A 25,583-nucleotide genomic window follows, 5' to 3' on the forward strand; every position below is an offset into this window, starting at 1 on the left:
GTTTAATTTTTACAACACATTATCTTGTGGATCCATCAGTTCACATTTACAACTCTATGCGTTTCTCTTCCAGCAGGAGGCGCTGTCAGAATAATATTACACAAAGCAGCGCAGCAAATGACTGTGAAACGTGCAGCGCTCATGTTTATTCAATGGATAGCCTTTTGAAGTTTCATCGCAATTCTTGTCTTTCAGTCCCCACATTTAAGACGACCTGAAATTATAATTAAGACTTTCTTAACCCCTAAATAAAACTGTAGTCATCAATGAAAATTAAGAGCTTTATTTAAGTCTTTCAAAAAAAAAAAACCTTACACAAAATACGTTCCTTTTTATTTTTTCCCACCATGTTCAGGGCACAAGAAAAATATTAGGCGACTAAATTAATATCAGCATATAAAATATAATCGCCTCTTATTGTCTCTGAGAGAATGCACATCAGATGCTGAAAGCACTGTCAGTTTTTACTTTCGCTTTAACATATTGCGCAGTTTTCACGTTGCTTGTGTGATATCCATTGGCTCACCTCCATGGTTTAAAACATAAATATTTATAAAAATACAGTATATAGCAAGGACATATCTTTAAAATATTGTGGCGTAACACCAACGTAAAGCCATTGTTTTTCACTCACTGAAAGCTGCATCTGTCTCGATCTCTGCTCTCATCACTGCAGACACACCCCTCTTGAAATTTCAGCATTACATGTTTTGCAAATCGCTATCCGTGGGTCTTGCTCGGATATACTGATATACGTCCACATTGCAGATGTGTTGCTTCAGACAAGCATGTGCAGGCTGCGGTTTCTGTTTGCGTCAACATATTGTTTCGGCCGTGTTGTTTCGGTGATAAAAGTCTTTCGGCCGAAAACCGAAAATGCGCTTTTGGGCCATTTTCGGCCGAATATTCGGTGCATCCCTAATAGCAACTTGTAATTGGTGTAAATACAAAAAGGCAACAACAAAAAAAGTTTCAGGTCACAGTGTAAAGTTTTTCTTCATTTAACCTTATAATGGATGGATGAATTTTCTGGATTTTTTTATTTACTACACACCTAATCTATTTGGACAGGACAAAAACTTACTTTTGGGAACTTTTCTGCAAGATGCAAAAAATGTACCAATAAGTACATATTACTGAAGTTTTCAAGAGAAATTAACAATATAGGCGGTAAAACAGCAAGCACTTGAAATCATTTTCGTAGTTATAACTACAGCTCCATATGTTTTGCTTTCCAGATGTAAAAAGCTTGCTCGGTAGCTCAGCCGGCACAGAATTGGACATGACTTACAATAAAAAAGCTGAATGCTTGCATGCTTGTGATTGCATTTTTACATCACACTCGCTTTTGCAGCAGCAGTTTTTACAAGAACCAGAAAGTATGGCCTGGCTCCCTATTAAACATCATATAGATTTTAAAATCTTGCTAATTGCTTATAAAGCCTTGAATGGTTTAGCTCCTCGGTACTTGAGCAAGCTCTTATCACATTATAGTCCCTCACATCCGCTGCGCTCTCAAAACTCTGGCAATTTGATAATACCTAGAATATCAATATCAACTGCAGGTGGCAGATCATTTTCTTATTTAGCGCCCAAATATTGGAACAATCCACCTAACAATGTTCAGGAGGCAAACACACTCTGTCAGTTTAAATCTAGAGTAAAGACCCATCTCTTTACATGCAACACATTATCACATTTATATAATTCAATGCATTAAAAGATTGTTAGGCTGCATTAATTAGATCAGCCGGAACTGGTTAACACGCGATGCACTCATTGCATCATAAGAAGAAGGGAATCTACACTAATATTAGTCTGTTACATTCCTATTTAGAGGTCATGCTGGCCACCCAGATTCAGACTGTATCCATATCAAATGGTCACTGCAGTCCCCCGGATCCAGCCCAGATGGTTGTTTAGGACCTAGAGACGACCTCTACAGCCCTGAATTTCAGTGGAGACCACATCAACTAGATGAGCTGCAGAGACTAAACGGGTGTCCAAAGCAGAGACGAGGTAGGAAAGATGGGTACATGCCAGGCTTAAGGCTAGAGCTTCATGACTACCGCTACCTAGTCTGCAGCTAGCTAATGTCCGTTCACTCGAAAACCGGACAAGCTAAGAACCAGAATTACAATCCAGTGTGGGATAAGAGAATTTTGTGCTCTGATTATTACGAAAACCTTGCTCCTGGACAAAGGGCCAGACTCGGCTCTTCACACTCAGATACTGTGTTCATCATGGCTGGTGATTTTAACCACTGGTTTTAACCACAAATCTCAGGAATTTTCTCCCATAAAGAGCCTTAAATTATTAGGCCAGCTATAGTCTATTCCACGTTCAAACACATGCAATAGTCAGGCATGTGATTGGCTAAGGACAAAAAAGCAGGAAAATATACTAAGACAACAATTCAGATTCAGTCAGCTATATATTTAATATAATAATTAAAATATAATTATTGATTTTTCATTAGACTATTTTTTGGTGCCCCCTCAGGAATTCGGTACCCTACGCACAGTGCGTGATGCGCGTGGTGGGAGCGGCAGCGCTGAATGAACCTTATTGAAAAGTGTTAACTTACCACTTATCAGTTAACTGTTAATAATCGGATAATGATTTGTGGTTGTCGTTTGGGAAAATTAACCGAAATGAGCATCCCTAATAGCTAGCAAATACAAGTTAATGTTAAAGTAGCTTAAACATCCTGCCATAGTAGAAAATCACTCAAAATCGATCATCTAATCCAGTGTTTCCCAAACTTTTTTTCTGGGGACCCACATTTTAAAGTCGATAAATCCTTGTGACCCAATAAACATTAAGCCCATATAGTTCATATATCACGAAGAGAATTTATGCATTAACAAAATATGTATGACCATTTTTAAGGTCATGCTTCCACTTAACTATTTAAAAGAGATACAGATATTTGACAAAGCACATTTTTTTTATTTAAGTAAAATGCAGATTTGCAGAAAATGCTGTTTACCACAAACACAATATTTATCCGTTATTTTGATTTCAAATCCACAAGTGCTTTTTCAGCATTGTGATCCTCTTTTATCACAGTACACTAATACAGTAACAGACATTTTCACGTTTAAACTCAATAAAAAACAACATATTATTCAATGCACTTGACTTCTAGATTTGTATATTAAGTTGCTCAAGCAAGTTGCAACACATTTAAACACAACATAGGGAGGCTATAGCTTCCTTTTCTAAATGAAATTGGGCTATCAAAAAATATTTTAATTAAAACTTACCACAGACAGAAACAGTCGGCTCTCATGCTTTTCTTTCGCATTAAATCTTTATTAAAAACAATGCTTTGCAATGTTGCCTTTTTCTTTAAAACTGCACTTTTCCTTATTTTAAACCTAGCCAAAAAGCCACGTGTTGACTGTGAAAAAGTGGACTTCATTTATATGCATTTATGGGACATTTTCGTGTCAATCCATGTTCATTTTTACAGCGAACAATGCGCTGTCACTTTAATTCAGCACATGCAGCGCTTGCAGCACAGCAAAAAATAGACTCTGCCGAAATGATCGCTGTTCTGCTGCAAACGCACTGCTTCTGGGACGCACTGCTGGACTGCAACCGCGTGCAGTGTGAACGCTCCAATCCGTTAACATGGGTGCGGAAAAAAATACGCAACGCATACGCACTGCAGACGGAGTATGAAACAGGCGATGCAGAGCGCAGCTAAAGAACAACAACAAAAAAAAGAAAGCAGAAGAAGAAAACAACGAGCTCCCTCGTGCGGCTAATAGGTGAACTACACATATAAATTTTAATCAAGAGTATATAGCGCACTGAAAAATAGTGCTCGACTTGGCGACCCATACAATATTTCCCGCGACCCACTTGTGGGTCGGGACCCCGCCTTTGGGAATGACTGATCTAATCAATCGACAACAAAGTCAAATTAGTAACTTATAGGTTATATATAGACACAAGCAGGGCTGGACTGGGGTTGAAATTTGGCCCTGGACAAATCCAGCCCCCGGGAAAGTTTTGTTGGGTTATAGGGCCTTTAATTGGAGTAAATAAATAAATAAAACAGGAAATAAGCAAATAATGATAGATACTACTGAATTAAAATGCAACAAACTTAATAATGCATTTTTGTCACATAGAAATGCATGCAGTAAAGCATTGATTTTGAGCTAGATTGCAAGAAATTAATTGCTAATAAATTCTGTAATAATAAAAAATCATTCTGTAATAAAAATAATTTCCTCACCCTCATGTCGTTCCAAAACCATATCACTTATTTTCTTCTGTGGAACACAAAAGATATTTTGTAGAATGTAACCAAACAGATGTGGTTACCCTTGATTTCTACTCTATAGACAAACATTTCTTGAATTTCTCAAAGTATCTTCCTTTATGTTCCACAGAAGAAAGAAGTTCATACAGGATTGAAATTACATGATGTTGAGTAAATGATGACCATTTTTATTTTTGGGTGAACTGTTTGGGTGAACTTTAATATTTGTAGTAAACATCTAATTTATATAACAGACACTGGTATTTTTCTTTAACCAGGGTCTTGTTGAATTTACATTTTACTCCAATTAAAGTTAGTTACAACTAAACATAAAAAGAAAGAAATTATTGCTTAGAATCCAGATATTAACTGACTAGTATTAGCAACGTTCTTTGATATTAGTAAGATGCTGGTCACAAGAAAACATTACTATGGTAATATGTTTTTTTTTTAATAAACAGTAATAATAATAAAAAAAACGACAGTAATTTTATATTGGCATTTTCCACTTTACCTCATCATGCAGTTTCCAAGCCCAGCAGAACCTACAGAACCTTTAATGTTCTCATATCACACGACTAAATAAAACAATTCTGTGTTATATCTGAATGGATCAAGCAACTTGCACTGTTTATCACTTTACATTGTGTTGGAAGTGCAGGGCACGTTCGTCAGCGCTACGCGGGCGACTGATCCCGCTGATTCACAATTTTGGGCTATTTGCAGTTTCGAATGTGCTGTAATTTAAAACCGCGCATATAATGGCGGAGGTCTTCCTCGCTTCGGCGATCGGCCCACTACTCCACCGGCCCACCGGGAATGTCCCGGTTCTATCAATGGCCAGTACATCCCTGGACACAAGCAATAATACATACCCAGATCATCCGATCCGGCGATGTTCTTGTCACGATACCACTGTAGCGCGAGAGCAACTGAGGTAACTTATGCTGCGTTACAGGCAGGTTTTTTAACTGGTAAATCACCACTTCAAACCACGACTCACGACTTTGTAGCGTTCCAGGCAAGTCACGCCAAACTGCCTGGCCACATTTATGAATTACTATTATTTTTATATTATTATTAATTTGATTGCAACGTTATATTGTCCTAAGCTCTATTTTTCCACTGTGTGCCACTTGCATAAACAAGTGGTTTTGCAGGCTGTGTTACGTCAGAACTCGTAACTGGGAGTACATCGATCTAGTACGAGTTCACGAGTGGGAAGTCACGGATTTGACTGCCGTTCCAGTGCACTTTCACTGGTAGAAGGTCGGAAAAACACGGGTTACGGGTTGCCTGGAACGCGGCATTACACTGCGCATCAGGGAGCTTGATTGACAGGTGATTTGACCAATCATACTTCGCCATCCGCCATTTGCAAACGGTCGCAAATACGTGACATAGGTCACATTTTCAGTTCGAAAAATCCGGAATTCCAGATTAATCCAGAAAAATCACATCCCTGAATAGTCTAAAGCTTGCAGCAAAGCACCAAAAAGAGTTTACCAAAATTATCATGAATGTGTTGTGGGAAAAGTGTTAACGGATACTTGATTTATTAATAAACAAATGTTTTCTGTTTTAGTCTTGCAAAGAACCCTGACTCGCCATTTGCTAATTGGACACGCCGTTAGAGAGAAATGCACCATTACGGTTTACATAATGAAAGGGATTTAGTTTTTTCGATTTGAATTATTTAATTGTAAAGTAGTAATTTAAAACTTTCTATAGATGTATCTATCATGTCTGTGAGGCAAGTATTCATTGAGTTTTGGTTCATTTTTGTTTTCTCCTGCAAAAAGCGCATCCAGTTTTTTTTCTTTATTTTACAAAAGCACAATGTTCTGTTGATATTGTGAGTGCACATAAATAAAAGTAGACAATTTACCACTCCGAATGATGTATTGCTCTTATCTGTATGAGCAAAAATGACAGTGTATTTTAAATTGTATGCATTGTTAATAAGAAATGTGCAAGAATGCAATTTAAAACAGTACATTTTTCAGTTCAGTCAGTTCGTTGTTGATTTAATTATGCTATCATGCCGGTTCAGCTCTCTTCCAATAGTGTCTGTGCAAGCCAACAAAAATGAAAGAAAGAAGCATTCACAACTACTCAAGCCAAAGGTGACATTAGCAGGGAAACAAAAACACCAGTGACAGAATTCTCCATTCTCCGCACAAACACTTGGATATGCACCTGGCAGTGCAAATTTATCTAGGTTACGTGTTTAAACTATCATTGTGATATGCTTGAAGTGTTTTATATCTCTAGATTTTATTTTAGGCAAGCCGTGTTGATTTGAGAAGGCCTTGTCCACACTAACACAGGGCAGTTGCATTTTAGATAAAACATCAGTGAGCATTACATGGACACAACAGGGAATGATAAGATATTTCCGTAAATAAATCTATTCTGCCAGAAGAATTGCATGAAAACTTATTATGTCTGTATCATCTCAGTGAGCCTTTATGAGGCGTTAACCAGGGGCGTAAATTTCGGAGGGGATGTGTCCCCACCAATATCCTCCTAACATTGAAATGTCCCCACCATTAATTTAATCCACTTAAAAAAAAAAAAAAAAATGCGCTGTCAACATTAACCTAGACACGCAGAAAGGGATAAATCACGTTCTCTCCTTGAGTCCTCCCGCCCCCAAAACACATAGGCTATGAGCAGTTTGATTATGTGCCTTTCCCTGCTATCATGTGAGAGGCTATGGCTGCATTAAGATACAAGCAGCGCCAAATTTCCCGTGCAAAAAGGTGTGTTGGGTGACATACATGTGAGGATGGCGGCAGCAAAAAAAAAAGAAGCTGGACACAAGGAGATTTTTTTTTTCAAGAAAAGTGTAAGTTACTTCAAGTTCGCTAGTGAATCCATCAAAGTCCATCAAAGTAAAGACAACAGTTAACGTGCTAGTGTTTTTTTACCACTTTGACGCACATTCATTATAGCAGGGCCAGCTATAGTCTGTGAATACGGACTTAAAACTAACAGCAGATTAAACAGCTAAATGTAAAAGTATAAATATTATCCCTGTCAGTTCTCCTAATCTAATGACGACTATTTGTCTTGTGAAAGAAATTGATATGCTACATACTAATATTGCCATGGCTAGAATTTTGTTGACAGTTCACCAATAGACAATCCACTTCCCACAAATAGTTTTTAAAATGCATTCACTGACTTGGCAAACATTAATGATTTGATTCGAGATTTGCACACTAAGACTCAGAAAAAGTGAAATAAAATGATTGCTGTTTATATGGCATCCCAGCAAACACAGAACGTTCCCATATGGTTCCCATTTGGTAATTTTTCGGGAACCAAATGAGAACGTTCCCAGAACGTTCCCTGTAGGTTCTCTTTTAATAACCTAAAAAACGTTCTAAGAACATTCCCGGAACGGTCCCGGAACGGTCCCAGAATGTTCCCCTAACCTAAAGGGAACGTTCTAGTTACATAAAGAAAACTTTCCTGGCTAACCAATAGGGAACGTTCTGGGAACCAAAAACTAACGTTCCCAGAACGTTCTGTGGAGTCATAGGTCCCCACCAATGTCCAGAGCAAATCTACGCCCTTGGCGTTAACAGTGCATTTTTTTCAATTAGATTGCGTTAATGGATTATTATTACGTTAGCTTCAACAGCCGTGTATTCTACACAACAATGTAGACAATATTGGGTGATACTTTGGTGCATTCCTACAAACAATTTCAACCAATATAACAAATAATTGTCAGACTTGGACCCCCATAGGAATCACAGGCTCACCTTGTGTTGTTGAGAGATAAGTTGTGCAATGAGTAGATGTATCTCACCATTCAACCATGAGTGGTAACTTCTCTTCCACTGAGCACGTGCAGTCAATCTCTATAGGGTAGTAAGTGTCCAGAAGATTCTTTAGCTGCAGAAAAACAACTCTCAAAAATGTCAAGACTGTCCTGGTCATCAAAAAGAAATCTATACAGAGCTAAGTTAAGGTAAGATAATTATATCTGTAAAACTTGCACACAGAACAAGTAGTGTTTGTGACAAATAGCATTTATGCAAATTAGGGATTATCTGAAACTTCTGCTTCTGAAAAAAAAATGAACAGAAATAAAACAGATTAGATAACAGAAGTATGTTTTCACAAAAGCCCTGCAGCTGGCAAATAAACAGGGATGTTTTGGTGGTTGCTCAAAGTGGTTGGTAATTAATTTCACATCAGACACATTACAGTGTAAGAGCTGAAGGATCTGAGGATCCTCAAATGCAAACTGCGTGTGTTGCTTCAAGAGAGCAACCATACATTTGTGTTGTGTTTTACTTTCTTTTCCATATTCTTCATTCATTTATTATAATTTATAATAATCATTATAGTCATTTATATATCCATTTCATTGATTTATTAATTGATTAGTCATTTATATTATGTTATATTATTATTTTTCCATTGTTGGTTAGTCTTATGACTGTGTGGTTTCACGGCCTGTTTGTCCTCATAATAAGAGATATGAGGGAATGTTTATGAACCTCAAGGTACATGGGATGCTGCTTTGAAACAGTTTGGTATAACAATAATTGTTGGATCTGTGTTCTTCAGACGAAGTTTGAGCATTGAAACATACGCAACTAAGACTATTCAATAAACTCTGCTCCTTTTTACCATCATAACTTCATCTCCTGCTTCTGCTCTTCACTTTTAATACTTTTTCCTCAGTCAACAAACTGATATTTTCTGATGGGATCTGGCGTCCGGGGCTGGATCTTAAAGGTGCCATAGAATGCATTGAGAGAATATTTTAAATTGTTCTCTGATATCTACATAGAAGGTATATGGCATAGGAAAGGGCAAAAAATGTCCAGAAACGGTTTTACAAGTCCATTTACAACCCTAGGATTTGTCCCAAGAATGAAATGCTCTGTTTTTGCCTTATTTGGAAGCTTCATGAATATTAATGAGCTCTGCTCTGATTGGCTGTTTCACAGAGCGGCTCAACTCTATAGCTGGCACATTGACAAAAAATATATTTAATTAGGGGCTCTAGCCGCTTTTAATATTTACATTACATTTACATTTATTCATTTAGCCGACGCTTTTATCCAAAGCGACTTACAATTGGGAATACAACAAGTGATTCATCCTAAGGAGGCAGATCAACATAGGAAGAGCTCAAAACTACCATATATCAGGCGTTGTTAGAAGAGTGCAGGCTAGAAGGAGAAGATCAAGAAAGAGGGGAAAAACAGGCTAGAAAGGGAGGATCAAGAAGAGAGGAGAATTTTTTTTTTTTCACATAGTGTCGAAAAAGATGGGTTTTCAGCAGTCGCTTGAAAGCTGTTAAGGAGTCTGCATTCCGGATAAGGGTGGGAAGATCATTCCACCAGGCAGGAACATTGAACGAGAATGTTCTGGACAGTGATTTAATACCTCTCTGTGGTGGTACAATGAGGCGTCTTTCACTAAAGGATCTCAGACATCTGGAGGGAGTGTAGATTCGTAGGTGAATGGAGGTAGGCAGGTGATGATCCGGTGGCTGTCCTATATGCCAGCATCAGTGTCTTGAATTTGATGCGGGCTGTAACCGGTAGCCAGTGCAGTGATATGAAGAGAGGTGTGACATGGGCCTTTTTGGGCTCATTGAAGACCAGTCGTGCTGCTGCATTCTGAATCATTTGTAGAGGTTTGATTGTACTTGCTGGAAGACCAGCTAAAAGAGCATTGCAGAAATGACCAGGGCCTGGACGAGGAGTTGTCTAGCATACTCTGTTAGGAAGGGCCTGATCTTTCTGATGTTGTGCAATGCAAACCTGCAAGATCGAGCAGTCTTAGCTATGTGGTCTTTAAAAGTCAATTGGTCGTCAAAGATTACACCAAGATTTCTGGCTGAAGTCGATGGGGTAATTGTTGATGAACCTAACTGGATGGAGAAGTCATGTTGTAAAGATGCAGTGGCAGGAAAGATAAGGAGTTCCGTCTTTGCTAGATTGAGCTGTAGATGGTGTTCCTTCATCCATACAGAGATATCCGCCAGGCAACCTGAGATCCGTGCGGCTACCGATGGATCGTCTGGTTTGAAAGAAAGATAGAGCTGTGTGTCATCAGCATAGCAAAGGTAGGAGAAGCCATGTGCCTGAATGATGGGGCCCAGAGATGTAGTGTATATGGAGAAAAGGAGAGGTCCAAGAACTGATCCCTGAGGAACCCCAGTGACCAGTTGATGAGTTTTGGATATCTCCCCTCCCCAAGCCACTCTGAAAGACCTACCAGAGAGGTAGGATTTGAACCAGCGAAGTGAAGTCCCTGTGATGCCCAGCGATGAGAGGGTGGACAAGAGGATCTGGTGATTCACCGTGTCAAAAGCTGCAGATAGGTCCAGCAAGATGAGTACTGATGATTTGGAATCAGCTTTTGCCGTCCGCAAGGCTTCAGTGACAGACAGTAGTGCAGTCTCAGTTGAATGGCCGCTTCTGAACCCTGATTGGTTAGAATCCAGTAGATTGTTCTGTGAGAGGAATAAGGATAGCTGGTTGAAAACAGCCCGTTCCAGTGTTTTTGCTATGAATGGAAGGAGAGAGACAGGTCTGTAGTTGTCAATGAGTGATGTGTTAAGTGTAGGTTTTTTGAGCAGTGGGGGCCTGCTTAAATGTACTGGGGAAAGTGCCTGTGAGAAGAGATGTGAGAGCGCCGGTAGGATTGTAGGAGAGATTGCTTGGAGAAGGTGTGAGGGGATAGGATCTAAAGGACATGTCGTCGGATGGCTGGAGAGGAAAAGTTTGGTTACTTCTGCCTCCGAGTAAGCACAGAAGGAGAAGAGGGGAGTTCCAGCCGTTAGTGTGGTCAATTTTAGTTCCTGTATGTGTGGAACTGAGAACTTATTACTGATAGATGTAGTTTTGTCTGTAAAAAATGTGGCAAAGTCATCAGCTGTTATAGAAGTTGTGGGAGGTGGTGGAGGGGGACAAAGCAGTGTATTAAATGTTTTGAAAAGGTTGCGTGCGTCCGGAGAATTGTTGATCCTGTTGTGGAAGTATGAAGATTTGGCTGTATGTACTTGGGTAGAGAAAGATGAGAGCATAGACTGATACATACTGAGGTCAGATGGATCCTTAGATTTGTGCCATTTTCTCTCGGCTGCCCTAAGTTTGGACCGATGCTCACGAAGAACATCAGATAACCAAGGGGTTGTCGGAGCAGGTCGTGCTGGCCTGGAGGAGAGAGGGCATATATCATCTAGACAAGAGGTAAGAGTGGAGCATAAGGTGTCAGTTGCTGCATTAGTGTCCAGGGATGAGAAGTGGGTAGGAGAGGGAAGGGAGCAGGATACTAAAGAAGAAAGGTGGGAGGGTGAGAGAGAGCGTAGGTTTCGTCTAAAAGTAACAGGTAGAGGGGTTGGGGGTGCACAAGTAGCAAGATGTAGGTCAAATGTAATGAAGAAGTGGTCAGAGATGTGTAGGGGTTTGACCGCAATGTTGTCTGAAATACAATTTTGCGTGTAAATGAGATCAAGCTGGTTACCAGACTTATGAGTGTATGTAGTGATGACGCGTTGTAGATCAAATTAAGCTAGAAGTGAATGGAAGTCAGCAGCATAGGGTTTGTCAAGGTGAATGTTGAAGTCCCCAAAGACTAGAAGTGGGCTGCCATCCTCTGGAAAAGAGGACAGCAGCCCATCCAGCTCTTCTAAGAAGATGCCAAGTTGACTAGGAGGGCGGTAAATTACCACAATGTGGAGATTGATAGGAGATGTTACAGTGATTGTATGAGATTCGAATGAACTATAATTGCATAGAGGAGAATGGGTTGAGTATTTCCAGTTGTCAGAAATAAGAAGTCCTGTACCCCCACCCCTTCCAGTGTGACGAGGGGTGTGAGAGAAGGAAAAGTTATTAGAAAGAGCAGCTGGGGTTGCAGAGTCTTCTGGACGAATCCAGGTCTCAGTCAAACCTAGAATGCTCAGGCCAGATTGCAAAGAAAATGCTGAAATGAAGTCAGCTTTGTTGACAGCTGACTGACAGTTCCAGAGTCCAACCGTGAAAGAGAAAGGTTCAGTGGAAGAGGTGTCGATAAGACGCAGGTTAGAAATATTGCGTCGACGTGTGCGTGATATTAGTGCGGTGTGTAGAGACCACCGGAATGAGTTGGAAACACATGATAGAGGAGGACAGAAAGACGAGTGAAATACAGGAAAGGAGTACTTAAGTGCGTTGTCGGTTTCGTTGCTCAGTTAAGTCGCGCAGGAAAAGTCGCAGGTCTTTACTCTCGTCGGTCTTCAAAGTTGCGCAGGAAAAGTCGCAGGTCTGTACTCTCGTCGGTCTTCACGCGAGGAGGCTGAACGCTTCAGCTGACGCTTCAGCTGGTCTGACGCAGTTAAATAGACAACCAAACAATGCTTTACTGATAACAGCTAGGGACGCCTCCTAGGCTCAGTCAGCCGCAAATGTATCGCCCGCACGCAAAATGGCTCAATCGAAACTCAAAAAGCAACAGCTTTGCGCTTTTAATAGCTCAAGAAGGGAACGATCTGAAATAACAAAAGCTTCCCTTGGCCGTCCGCTCAGTTATTAATTTTAATGATTGCAATAAAAACTATAATTTAAAGCAAAAACACTAGCAAGGCAAATAACAGAAGAAACACTCCTTTTCAACAGTGACTCGATGTAAATAAAACAAATGAATAATGTGACGAGTGTCTCTGGGCTCATCAGCGTCGCCCTGGCAACGGACAATCTACACCTGCACGCTCTCATCAGCGGCCGATCGGTCCCAGCTGCCGCTCATCAGCCAGCAGCATAAGACGCCGCCGCTGCTCTCATTCAGACAGACTCTCGTCTCATGCAGATCGCTCTGGTACTAACATTCTCTCTTTTGTCACGCAGAAGGGCAGCGAGTGACCGACGGCCGCAGCACGCACGCCTGGACACCCCCTTCACCGACACGAGGACTTCACAAAAGCACCAGAACTGGATCGCACCGAGCACCTTTTATTCCCCACTTTTGAGCACAAATATTTAATAAATCCACCCTCCGGGGCCACTGCACTGAGCTACCTTGTTGTGTGATCTCTCAACCGTGACAATAACTAAATAGAAACAACAGAGTGCTTTTAGAAGCAGCTCAAAATTAATACTAATGAATAAGTAAGTAAATAGAAATGACAGAGTGCTTTTAGCAGCAGCTTAAAGGTTGTATCAGCGATTTCTAGCCTAAAACATAAAGTGTCAAATTCAGCTGACCTTTATTCACGATCCGCTCGCTGCCTGCCCCATAAATTGTCTGTGAAAAAACCGCGTCTCTCTGGTCAGCCTAGGGTCCGAGATATGCCAAAAAAACAATCGGCGCTATCAACAATAACCACAGATAAACAAACCGTGTTCCAACCAATCAGCGTCAGGGGGTTCGTGTTGTGGACTTTCCTACTGGTGCAGGGATGTGAGGGAGGTGGAGCGAAAGTCCACAACACCAAACCCCTGACGCTGATTGGTTGGAACAATGTTTGTTTTTGCTGTGGAAAGGTTGGTAGTGCCGATTGTTTTTTTGGCATATCTCGGACCCTAGGCTGACCAGAGAGACGCGTTTTTTTCCACAGACAATTTATGGGGCAGGCAGCGAGCGGATCGTGATGAAAGATAAGCTGAATTTTACACTTTATGTTTCAGGCTAGAAATCGCTGATACAACCTTTAATATTAATACTAACGAATAAGTAAGTAAATAGAAACAACAGAGTGCTTTTAGTAGCAGCTCAATATTAACATTAACGAATAAGTAACTAAATAGAAACAACAGAGTGCTTTTAGTAGCAGCTCAATATTAAAGGTCCCATATTGTCAAAATCAAAATTTCCTGGCTTTTTTCATGATAACTAAGGTCTAGGGGCTATCTAACTACCATATGAGTTTCAAAACAGTCAATCCACAGTAAACTGCACACAGCCTGTTTAAAGTAGCTGTTCATTTTCACGAGCCGCTGTGACTTCCGTAACGATGTGACGTCCGATCGACTCAAGTCACCGCCTTCAGTCACCAACCAACGTCCCACCCTCCTTTTGTCAAACCCCCAGACAACAACGCATCCATTCCATTATTGAGCAACAACAACACGAAAACAAGTGGAGAAAACCCTGTTCAGTCGATAGATGTCAAGCTACGATCATTACACAGGCTTCAGAACAACGTTAATATAAGAGACCAGCGGCACGTCAACTTCAGCCTCTTTCACACAGCGATTCCGGTAAATACACGGATAATGTGTCCCACGATTTGTTCCGGAATTGTTTAATTTGGTTCATTCACAGTTGTTTTCCGGAATCTGTGCGTGCTGTACACACAAACCATAAAGACATGTGACGTTTGGATGTGAGATGTAATGCGACGCGTACGTTTCACTAAACTGAAACTAACCTGAACAAACTGTGCTTCAGCGCTGATAGTGAGGAGCTGGCTCTGCCTGATGATCGCTGCTTCATTCCACTTTGCACGTAACGTTATTTTTCGTTGTGAAGAGTCGCTTGATAACGTGCATCATTACTACAACACTGCCTTTAGGTTCTGGCTTTGGTTCGCACAGTTCCCGTAATTTTCCAGAATCAGCGCGCATTGTGAAAGGGGCTTTACTAAAGCAACAGTTATGTAGCTTACTGCATTCGGTGTTTGTAAAAGAAAAAACATTAATGATCATTATAAAATATCCTGTTGAGTATCATCTTTCTCTATTGCTCTGAGCTCGCTTATTACGCTTACAGCATACATGACCGTAGTTACCTGTAATTGGCCTGGTTGTGCGTCCCTCAGAAAACAACAGGCCAATCAGAAGAGAGGCTCATGAATATTAATTAGATGGGCCAAAATCGACCTGTTTTTGACAGAGCTCCTAAAAAAGGAGCTGTAAAAATATATTGAGATGGATTTTGGCACTTATACCGCAAATATATATTCTTAAGGACATCAACAAATAAAATAAACCTCCAGAAATGTGTACAATATGGGACCTTTAATACTAACGAATAAGTAAGTAAATAGAAACGACAGAGTGCTTTAGGCAGCAGCTTAATATTAATACTAACGAATAAGTAATTAACAGAAACGACAAAGTGCTTTAGGCAGCAGCTTAATATTAATACTAACGAATAAGTAATTAAACAGAAACGACAAAGTGCTTTTAGCGGCAACTCTAAGTAACGATCGCCTATTGAAATAGTATTAAAGTAGACACTTACGCGCCGTCGTTCTTTCTCATCTGAGGACTGAATTCACTTTAATATGTGGTTTGTTGAACCTGTCGTTTTGAATCGCAGACATTTTAGTCTCATTACTGTGATGCATGTGCTCTGTGTAACGTTATAATGCAGAGGGAGTGCTTCTTACCACATAAGTTCAGCTGATTCTCAGTGAAACTCGGGATCTGTAAATCATTCACCATCATCAGCGCAGTCATCTCTCTGTTATTTGTGGTAAGTGAAATCCTATGTATTGCAATGTAACAGGCTACCGCTAGCATTAAGCTAACCGTGTCCCTTCAGTGGCTTGCCTTGTTTTACTGATGTGCAGACGTTACCAATGATTGGGCGATGCAAATGTTGGGGGCGTAATTGTTAACGATCCCGGGGATGTTGCGTAACAGTCGATGTTATGTTGGAATTGACCTAATTTTCGGTGGTCTTTTGCAAATACTAGATTTATATAAGAAGGAGGAAACAATGGTGCGATGGTGTTTGAGACTCATGGTATGTCCATGTACTGAACTGTTTTAATAATAATAATAATAATACATTTTATTTAGAAGGCGCCTTTCTGACACTCAAGGTCACCGTACAGGCATACATAAAAATTAATACATTAATAAATTTAAAAAAAAATTAATGGATTTTACAATGAATAGGCTTGTTTAAACAGATAGGTTTTGAGTCCAGATTTGAAATGAAGAAATGAGTCCATGTTTCTAAGATGAGATGGGAGGGAAATCCAGAGGCGGGGAGCAGAGCGGCTAAATGCTCTGCTCCCCATTGTGGTGAGACGGGCAGGTGGAACAGACAAGTGTAATGAGGAAGAGGATCTGAGAGAGCGAGATGGAATGGAAACATGAAGGAGGTCAGATAGATAAGGAGGGGAGAGATTGCGGATGGCTTTGAATGTCAGCAAGAGGACTTTAAACTGGATACGGAACTGGATAGGGAGCCAGTGGAGCTGCTGGAGGACAGGAGTGATGTGATGAATGGAAGGGGTTCGGGTAATGATTCGGGCAGCTGAATTCTGGACTAGTTGAAGTTTATGGAGGGATTTGTGAGGAAGACCCAAGAGAAGTGAATTGCAATAGTCTAGACGGGAGGTCACTAGGACAAGAATGGCTGCAGAATAGGGGGTAAGAGATGAACGGAGATGATTAATATTTCTTAAGTGAAAGTAGGCTGACCGGGTAATGTTATTGATGTGTGGTTGAAATGATAGTATGCTATCAATGATGACACCTAGACTCTTAACCTGAGGGGAAGGTGAGATGGAGGAGTTATCAACTGTGATGGAGAAACTGTTAGTTTTGGATGATATGGATTTGCTGCCAATGAGGATAACCTCAGTTTTATCACTGTTAAGTTTAAGGAAGTTGAGGGTAAACCAGGATTTTATTTCAGCAATACAATCAGTGAGGGTAGTGGGTGGTAAAGTGGATGAGGGCTTTGTGGTGAGGTAGAGCTGGGTGTCATAGTTATTATTTAACTATGCCAAGGTAAATTCAGTTTTTCATTCTATGGCACCTTTAATTGTCTAGGCATGGGGACAGTGATCTAACAGAGCTTCTGAGTCAAAACTAAATGTAAGCTCAAAATATTAATTATTGAAAACATTTGCTTTCTCACCTTGGCTTTGCAGTCTTCACTGATCAGGTTGCTATTGTCCAGAATATCTGAAAGCATATAATTTATGACTCATTTTAACAACAGAAGACAAAATCTTTTATTCAGGTTGAAGATTATTTGCAGCTTTCAGTGTTCAATAGCATCAATTAGGGCTGGGCGGTATGACGGTATATATCGTTACCGCTGAATGAAATGTGTACCGTAAAATAATTTTTTATTCCGTGTATACCGCGAAATGTAAATAAGTGGGCGTGGCCAAATCACGTGCAGCACGCGTGAGGCTGAGACTGGTCAAACCGTTGAATGCAAGACTGAAGGATACGCTGGGAGGTTGTAAAAACATGGAAAGGAGAAACAAACAGACGAGGAGGGCTCAAAAGAAAATCCTGAGCAGGAGGAGGTACTCATTAAAAGAGGTGCAACATCTGTTGTGTGGACTTGGTTCGGTTTTGCAAAATCTGACAACGAGCAGAAAAAGGTGATTTGCAAACTGTCATGCTAATGTACTCACTAGCAATCTGTTTCACCACCTTAAAATGAAACACCCACAAGTTTTATGTTTGTTTTATTTTTCAATGTTTATTTATTTGAATTGATTTGATATTTTGTCTGACAAAATATTTAACATTTGCTTCATATTTTCAACAATAAGTGATCACTTTCAATATACAAGAATTGTAATTGTTTATATTTTGTATTTTTGAAGGAAAAAACTGTTTGATATTTCCTTAAAGTGTTTACATATATTTGCATATTTAAGTTTTCTTTTCCTGTTATTTACTTGAGATATATTTTATATCTGTGAGATGTTACTTGAGAAAAGTTTACAATAATACGTTCTGTCCACATCAAGCTGTGAAATGTGACATACAGTGGAAATGTTGTTCATATAAATTCATATTTTGTTTACTATATTTATAAGGTTAAAAATAAAATAAAAATAATCAAATAAGATCAAGTCCTTTTCTTTTCTTAAATATTCAAGCTTATTTATTATATAAAGCCCTTTTGTAATTTTAGTCATAGGGACCAGCAAAAAGTCTAACAGCTAAAGCACCCAGCATGCTGTCAACAAAAAAAGTAACACTACTAACTGATTGGTGGACAACTAACTCAGAAAAACAAAAGGCAAAATTAGTGATTGTTGTACTTACTATGGGAAGTAGGGCAGCGTTTGCCATTGTGGGCGAACCTGGTGAGAGTCATATCAAAATCGGAGATTACCTACAACATAAAAAAACAAAAATGCATCAAATACCCATGTCAATACATGAGAACATCTGAACCTTGTATTCAATAGAAAACATCTGCATTGTGAGAAATCAGTTCAAAATTCAAACTCTAACATATCTAGAGAGATACATCACATTTTATTGTCTATACAAAGTAAAGGTTGGAGTAGTTCAATTCAAGTAAGTTCAATTAGCATAAAAACTACATTTAAATTTTCACTTAATTAAAAACGTAGCAATTATAAAGGCAGGAACCTATCCAAGGCTAAAAAAAGCACTTCCATAAAGTACTTAAAGTGCTCTATTTTCACACACTAATTGTAAATACTTAATATACTAAAAAAAAAAAATCTTTATGCTTTTTAAGATTATTTTAAGGATCTAAGTGTACTGAAATGTGTTATTTTGGGACTACTTGGATATGAACCAAAATGGGCGCATACTCAAATAAAGATTTTACATTTATTGTGATTTATCAATATCAACTGAACATTTTGGCCATATCGTCCAGCTCTAATTGTAACTGATAAAAACAACATAATTAATTTGCTTGGATGAATTCTGAAGCCAAGATGACACCAAGGTTTCTTACCTGAGAAAAAATTAAAGGGGAATTATCACAATACCATTAATAAAACCACCATCAATAAGACTGCACGTTTTGGGGAACCAGAGATAGATATTTAGATTAGAGATTAGAGATTAGATATTTCATAATGTCCTTGAGACACTCCAGCAAAGGTTTAAAAGTCACCAGCTTTGAACGGCAAATAAAGCCGAGTATTATCAACATAAAAATAAAAAAGAAACATTGTGCCTCCTAAAAAATATTATGAAGCAGAAACATAAGCTAAGCAGGGACATAGTGGAGCCCTGAGATACTCTACTAATAAAAGGCACAGAGGAAGAGAAAAACACTACAGGTAAGATATGAACTAAACCATCGTAAGCAGTACCCGTGATATAAATCTAATTTTTCTAAACGGCAAAGAACAACATTATAATGAACAATATTAAAGACAGCAGTAAATCTTACTAACATCAATACAGCCTTTTTACTAGAACAAATCACAAGTAAGATATTATTGAACACTTTCAACAAAGTAAACTCAAAGTGCGATGATTAGCATTAAAACCTGATTCAATCAGCAAACCCTGTTTCTTAAGCAAAGGCTGTACAACAGCATCCTTAAGACAATTAGTGGCTTTTATAATCTCAGCGGTAGAGAAGTAAATTGTTTGAAGTATTTGGCTAACCAGATCACACAGCTCTTTCAAAGAAACGTGTTGAAAACAGTAAAAGGAAACTTGGCTAGTCAAATAATTCAGAACCAGATCTGGGGACTGTGAAATGAAGGAAGAACGAATGGCTGTATCAGAAACGTTTGTTATTGTTTGGTTACCAACATTCTTCATAACATTTTCTGTTGTGGTTTACAAAAGAAAGTCATAAAAAAAGCATACAGCCATACAGGTGTTTAAATAATGTGAGGGCATGTATATAATGACAATTTATTAGTACATTTACTAGCACAAAATCAGTGCTTTACTGTCAACTGCATTTATACGTGCCAAAAAAAAAAGCATTTGCAGCCATTTCAATAATATCTCTTTGTTTCTTATCATCATATAACTTCCTTTAAATTGAAGAAAAGCTATGCCTTGGTACATTTATTGGAGATCCATTTCCTAAATTAGCTTGTTGTCTAACTTTGCAGAGAAACACATTGTTAAGACAGTAATTAATTTACTCCAATTGAAAACTGTCACAGGTGTACAGAGATGGCAAATGTACACACATCCTTCATTCAAGTAGAAGTACAGACACTCATGCATAAAAAAACTCGAGTAAAAAAGTGTAGTCAGTACTATACTAAAGTATGGGCTCAGACATGTACTTAAGTAAAAAGTACCCATTACTACTACCTGTTTTAGTGTCACACTGGTAACTGGACCTTACGTCATATTGACACATACACACGACAAAACAACATACAATCTTGTTAGCTAATGAATGCATCAAGACTGAATAACCACCATGTAGAACAGGGCAGGACTGTTGCTAAATTTCAGGTCGAAAAAAATCTCAACTCTTATCCAGAACTCTATTTTTTGTATGGCCATCACATTAAAAAAAAAAAGGTTTAAAACCTGAGGATGGGGTTGTGCAAACTAATTAAAGGTTCTCTCTTGAACTGCACCTTCACTTCATATTTTCATGTTCAGTCTCTTCACACTTTGTGTGTCTTTTCTTTTGTTCACTAACTTTCTTGTACCTGTCCCTTTTCACATCTACTGTTATGAACAGAACTGTCCCCACCTTGTTGCAAAACAGACACCTCGTTGTATTTTGTTTTAGTTCAATTTAACGTATCACAGTATGACCATGTTCTGCTATTTCTAATACTTATTGCAAATAGATGCAATTCTCTGCACCTCAGTATTGTAGTTCATTAAAACAGTATGCAGTAATTACATATTGAATGTAAATTACAATTTCAATTTAATTTATTAAATGGATGCTGCCTTATTAGGACAATAAGCCCTCCCTACATCTACCCTAACCAATACTTTATTTTTAACTTTTACATTATTTCCTTAATTTTTTTTTATTAAAAATAAATGCCTTTCCAATATGATATGAGATTTGAAAAGGGAGAAAAAAAAGCTTGCCAGAAGGCGGAATTGAACCCGGGTCGATCGCGTGGAAAAGAGTAGAATGCGCACTTTATCCTCTACTAGGGATGTAACGGTATCAAAACTTCACGGTACGGTAATACCTCGGTATGAATGACACGGTACGGTATTTATTGAATCATTTACAGGAAAAACAAAACTAATGAAGAGACTCGAAAAAAGTGCCAGAAGTGTTTATTAAACAGTTTACATGAACACTGAACATATCAATGGCATACAAATTAGCCATCTATCTGTAAACTTTTAAACAGGAACTTCAATTTGTCAATTTTAATAACAAAAAATTATTAAACCATGTAACCACGTTACTTTTTTTTTCGCAGTACTTTAGCCTACTTTGTGTAGTAACGAAAACATTCATTTCAGTGGAAAAATAAGTCCAAAACTCTGTTTTAACATTTTGAACAATAGGGCTCCACAATCTTTTGCTTTTTTTTTTTTTTGAAATTCTTGTGTGTTTTTATTTTTCTGATTATCAAATGAAAGAATAGACATTTATTTTTAATCAAATGAAAAATAAACCCTTTTAATTTTTGGCAAACAAACAGGTTTACTGTTAAAATCAATACATGGAAGAAAAATTATATTCAGTTTAAAACGTTTAAATAATAATTGTAGTATTTTTGTTCTACAATTAAGTGGTTAATCTTGTTGTAATATTTATTTTTTATCATATATATTGTTTTATGTAAATTATTTAAATAGGAATATATACACACCTACATTATACTGTACAAAAGTAATACAAGACTAATATTGTTCTGTTACATGTTAAACCGTACTTTTATTTTGACAGGTTGCTGTGAAGTTTCTGTGTGTATACCGTAGTATGATATGATGCTAGTTTTCTCAAATGAAACGGTAAAAGTGACACTCACAGCAGCTTTGGAGACTGAGTTATCTGTTCATGTGAGATGCAAAGGCCAAAAATTAGCGGGAGCGTCACGTGTGCTTCAGTATGAGTGTTGTAAAAAAAAAAAAAAAAAAAAACGTGTCTTCTCCATTTATACAGACAGAGGCAAACGGAACATGCAGTATTCATATTAAAACGGTCTTTCTCCATTTCAGTTTTCACAGACACTAGTCCATATCTCGATTTGAATTAAGTGACAGACCAACTTTTGATTTATTAATCCAATAATCGACAAATTCCGTGGCATTTCGCGCTATAACGTTAGTTAATTCGGTTTTTATGAATGGAGTCCGCGATCCAGTCCGTGTTTTCGCGGAGGAGACATTGTAAACGCGTGACAGTGTAGAGACAGAAATGACATGCCTTCGTGTAAATAAGATAAATAACATAAGGCAATTTAGTTTGTTTAATAAAAGAACAATGTATAGCCCTGTTCTATAGGAAAGATAACCTTAAATGACTTCTATTGTGATCTGGCGCTATATCGAAAATAAAATGAACATGACGTTCAAGGGGGGCGGGCAACAGACCGCAAAGGATGACGGCCACACCTGGGCTGATGGGAAATGTAGTTCCCGCTACCTCCCGTTCGCTTCATTCGCCTGAGCAAACTTTTCTTAGAAGAACTATGGTTTTATCGAGTCATGCGACCACGGTAGTATCGAAAAAATTTGCTATTGCGGTACGACGGTATTTACAATACCGTTACATCCCTATCCTCTACACCACTGGAACTGACAATTGACAGCCATCTTTTGTAGGGTTGACTAGTCCCATCACACATTGGTGGGCTGAGTTAGTGTAAACGGTGTCTGTCAACAAGGCGGGCTATTTGCACTTTGTGCAGTTACGCTAATTACATCATGAATATATCTTTAGAGAAAAATCCTAATACTAAACATGTTATTGCATTATCATGAGTCATAGTTTTCTGTTACCAAAATTATCCATGGTTTATTACAGTAAAAGTATAGAGAATTGATTACAATCTGTTTCAAGACAAATTCCATGATTAGACTATGGTTAGTGTAGCAAAACCATCATTAATTTGTGGTTACTGTGGTTAAACTAAAGTAGCCATGGGTTTTGGTTTTCATTTTTATAAAGGTTGTGTTGTTATCTGCCCTAGCCTGCTCTAAACGCATCATAAAACAATGTCTTGTAACATTTGTTTACTAAATTACTACAGTAACTTTAGCATACAGTATTTTAAGAGATGATATTAATTTAGTTTAGTTTAGATTACAGTATTATTAATCTACGGGCTGCTACTGCTAAGAGTTGCTAGCAGTTTAATGCTTATAAGGTAGCCAAGACGAAACTACCATTACCTATTTACAGATGAAACAGACCTGCACTTTAAGTCCTGAACTGATCCACCAGGCACTTCCACTCCACTCTCAAGTTACTTGTATTGATTGCTCACGTACAAGCCAAGTCATTCATGCTTTAGAGATTTGTTATCGAATGGTGATATTTCAAATGCAGATTAAACAAAGCAACGAGCCTGGTTTGAATTGTTAGAAGTAGAAAGTGCAGATATGTGTAAAAATGTAAGGAGTGAAAGTAAAAAGTAGTCAGAAAAACAAATAGTGAAGTAAAGTACTGATACCAGAAAGAATCTACTTAAAGGAGTAGTTCACTTTCAGAACAAAAATGTACAGATAATGTACTCACCCCCTTGTCATCCAAGATGTTCATGTCTTTCTTTCTTCAGTCATCAAGAAATGGTGTTTTTTGAGGAAAACATTTCAGGATTTCTCTCCATATAGTGGACTTCTATGGTGCCCCCGAGTTTGAACTTCCGAAATTTATTTAAATGCAGCTTCAAAGGGCTCTAAATGATCCCAGCTGAGGAAGAAGGGTTTTATCTAGCGAAACGATCGATTATTTTCTAAAAACATATACTTATAAACTTTTAAATCTCAAATGCTCGTCTTGCCGAGCTAGACAAGACGAGCATTTGAGGTTAAAAAGCATATAAATTTTAATTTTTCTTTAGAAAATAACCCATCGTTTTGCTAGGTAAGACCCTTCTTCCTCAGCTGGGATCATTTAGAGCCCTTTGAAGCTGCATTTTGGAAGTTCAAACTCGGGGGCACCATAGAAGTCCCCCGACAGAAATGAAGAGAAATCGTAAAATGTTTTACTCAAAAAAAATTTCCTTTTAACTTAAGAAAGAAAGACATGAACATCTTGGATGACAAGGGGCTGAGTACATTATCTGTAAAAAATTCTGAAAGTAAACTACTCCTTTAAGTACAATGACAAAGCATGCAGGTGTACTCTTGGGCTGGATGGACTGGATTTGTTTAAATTTTAGCCCCAGTCCAGTCCTGAAACTCACATTTTAATATACATTATACTGAATAATATGTGTTGTAGGTTTGTGTTTTGGTTTTCCCACCCTTCACATTCCCAATTTTCTGCTGCTTTAAATACCCTTTTTTTTTTTTCTCAAATCTGAGGTGTGAATGAAAAGTGCTAAAACAGGCTTGAGATACATACCTGTAGTGTGCTATGTCCAGCATTTCTCATTGACGTCAATATCTTTTCCACACTCTTGGGGTCCCTCATGCTCACTGAGCTTTTTGATAACACAGGAATCTGAGGAGGAAGAACATTAAACTAGCTGTGAAGGTCGAACTCTCAAGTTTTTGGCACACTGTCTGTCTTGTATATTGTTCTTTTTATAATCTGTGTCGTTATGTCACTGTCATTCTGTAGCACTGTGGAGCTTCTGTCACTACAACAAATTCCTAGTATGTGTAAACATACCTGGCAATAAAGCTCATTCTGATTCTGAAAAAAAGTTTACAGTAGAGTCGATAAAATAAATTAGCAGGTTTCGTTTTCAACAATGAATCTGTGAAACACTTCAGGTGGTCCCATACTCGTAACTTTGTGGTGTTATCTTGAGGAAGGCATTAGTGAATACATGCAAACAGCAAACAGCACGACAGCATTATTTTAAATTATTAGTGCATTAGTGTCTGAGCTGATATTGGTTGTAAATAATACAGCGTCAAATGCTCGCGACTGATAATAAAAAAGTACAAACTGTAATTGTGTCAGTAATGATGTAATAACTCACCATGTTAAGACACGAAATGATCTTGATTATAATTTTAAAAAGTGTAATGTTAAAACTCAATCTTAAAATGACTAAACAACATTAGATATTTTATGTGTCCGAGCTGCTCTCTTCTTCTTTAGGTTTAATGGCGGGTGGCAAACCAGCTTATGGTGCATTTCCGCCACCTACTGGGTTGGAGTGTGAAACCTCAACGAGCGGAAGGAAGATTGCTTACAAATTAAATGGGAGAAAAATAAATAAATAAATAAATAAAATAAATAAATAAATAAATAAATAATAAATAATAATGATTATATCCTGTTAATTAAACCTGTATCTTTCAAAAATTTTAAAAGAAAAACATATACCTTTGACTGTTTCTGTGCATTCTGGAATATATCTTTGACTGAGATGACATTCATTTCCAGGTCTCTTAGTTTTCCAACAAGCTGATTTCTCTCTCTTCTGTATGCTTCACAGTGTAATAACACATGCTCAACTGTTTCTGTTCTTCCACAATGACTGCAGCACTCTGAATCACTTTTC

At 38.2% G+C, this 25,583-nt stretch overlaps 1 protein-coding gene across 1 annotated transcript in view; it reads right to left on the bottom strand.

Moving 5' to 3' along the window:
* The window catches only part of LOC141338547 (cytosolic 5'-nucleotidase 3-like), a 31,797-nt gene extending 6,608 nt beyond the window's left edge, over positions 1–25,189 (bottom strand). The window contains exons 1-5 of the mRNA XM_073844123.1: positions 25,056–25,189; positions 24,470–24,568; positions 18,274–18,343; positions 17,120–17,166; positions 8,103–8,188 (exon numbers count right to left, since the gene is read on the bottom strand). Coding sequence (XP_073700224.1) covers positions 8,103–8,188; positions 17,120–17,166; positions 18,274–18,343; positions 24,470–24,568; positions 25,056–25,058 — 305 coding nt within the window. The 5' untranslated portion in view covers positions 25,059–25,189. The remainder of the gene's footprint in view (positions 1–8,102; positions 8,189–17,119; positions 17,167–18,273; positions 18,344–24,469; positions 24,569–25,055) is intronic.
* Between the last annotated feature and the right edge of the window lie 394 nt (positions 25,190–25,583).

Source organism: Garra rufa, chromosome 7, assembly GCF_049309525.1.
Source record: "Garra rufa chromosome 7, GarRuf1.0, whole genome shotgun sequence".
NCBI classification, from domain to species: Eukaryota; Metazoa; Chordata; class Actinopteri; order Cypriniformes; family Cyprinidae; genus Garra; species Garra rufa.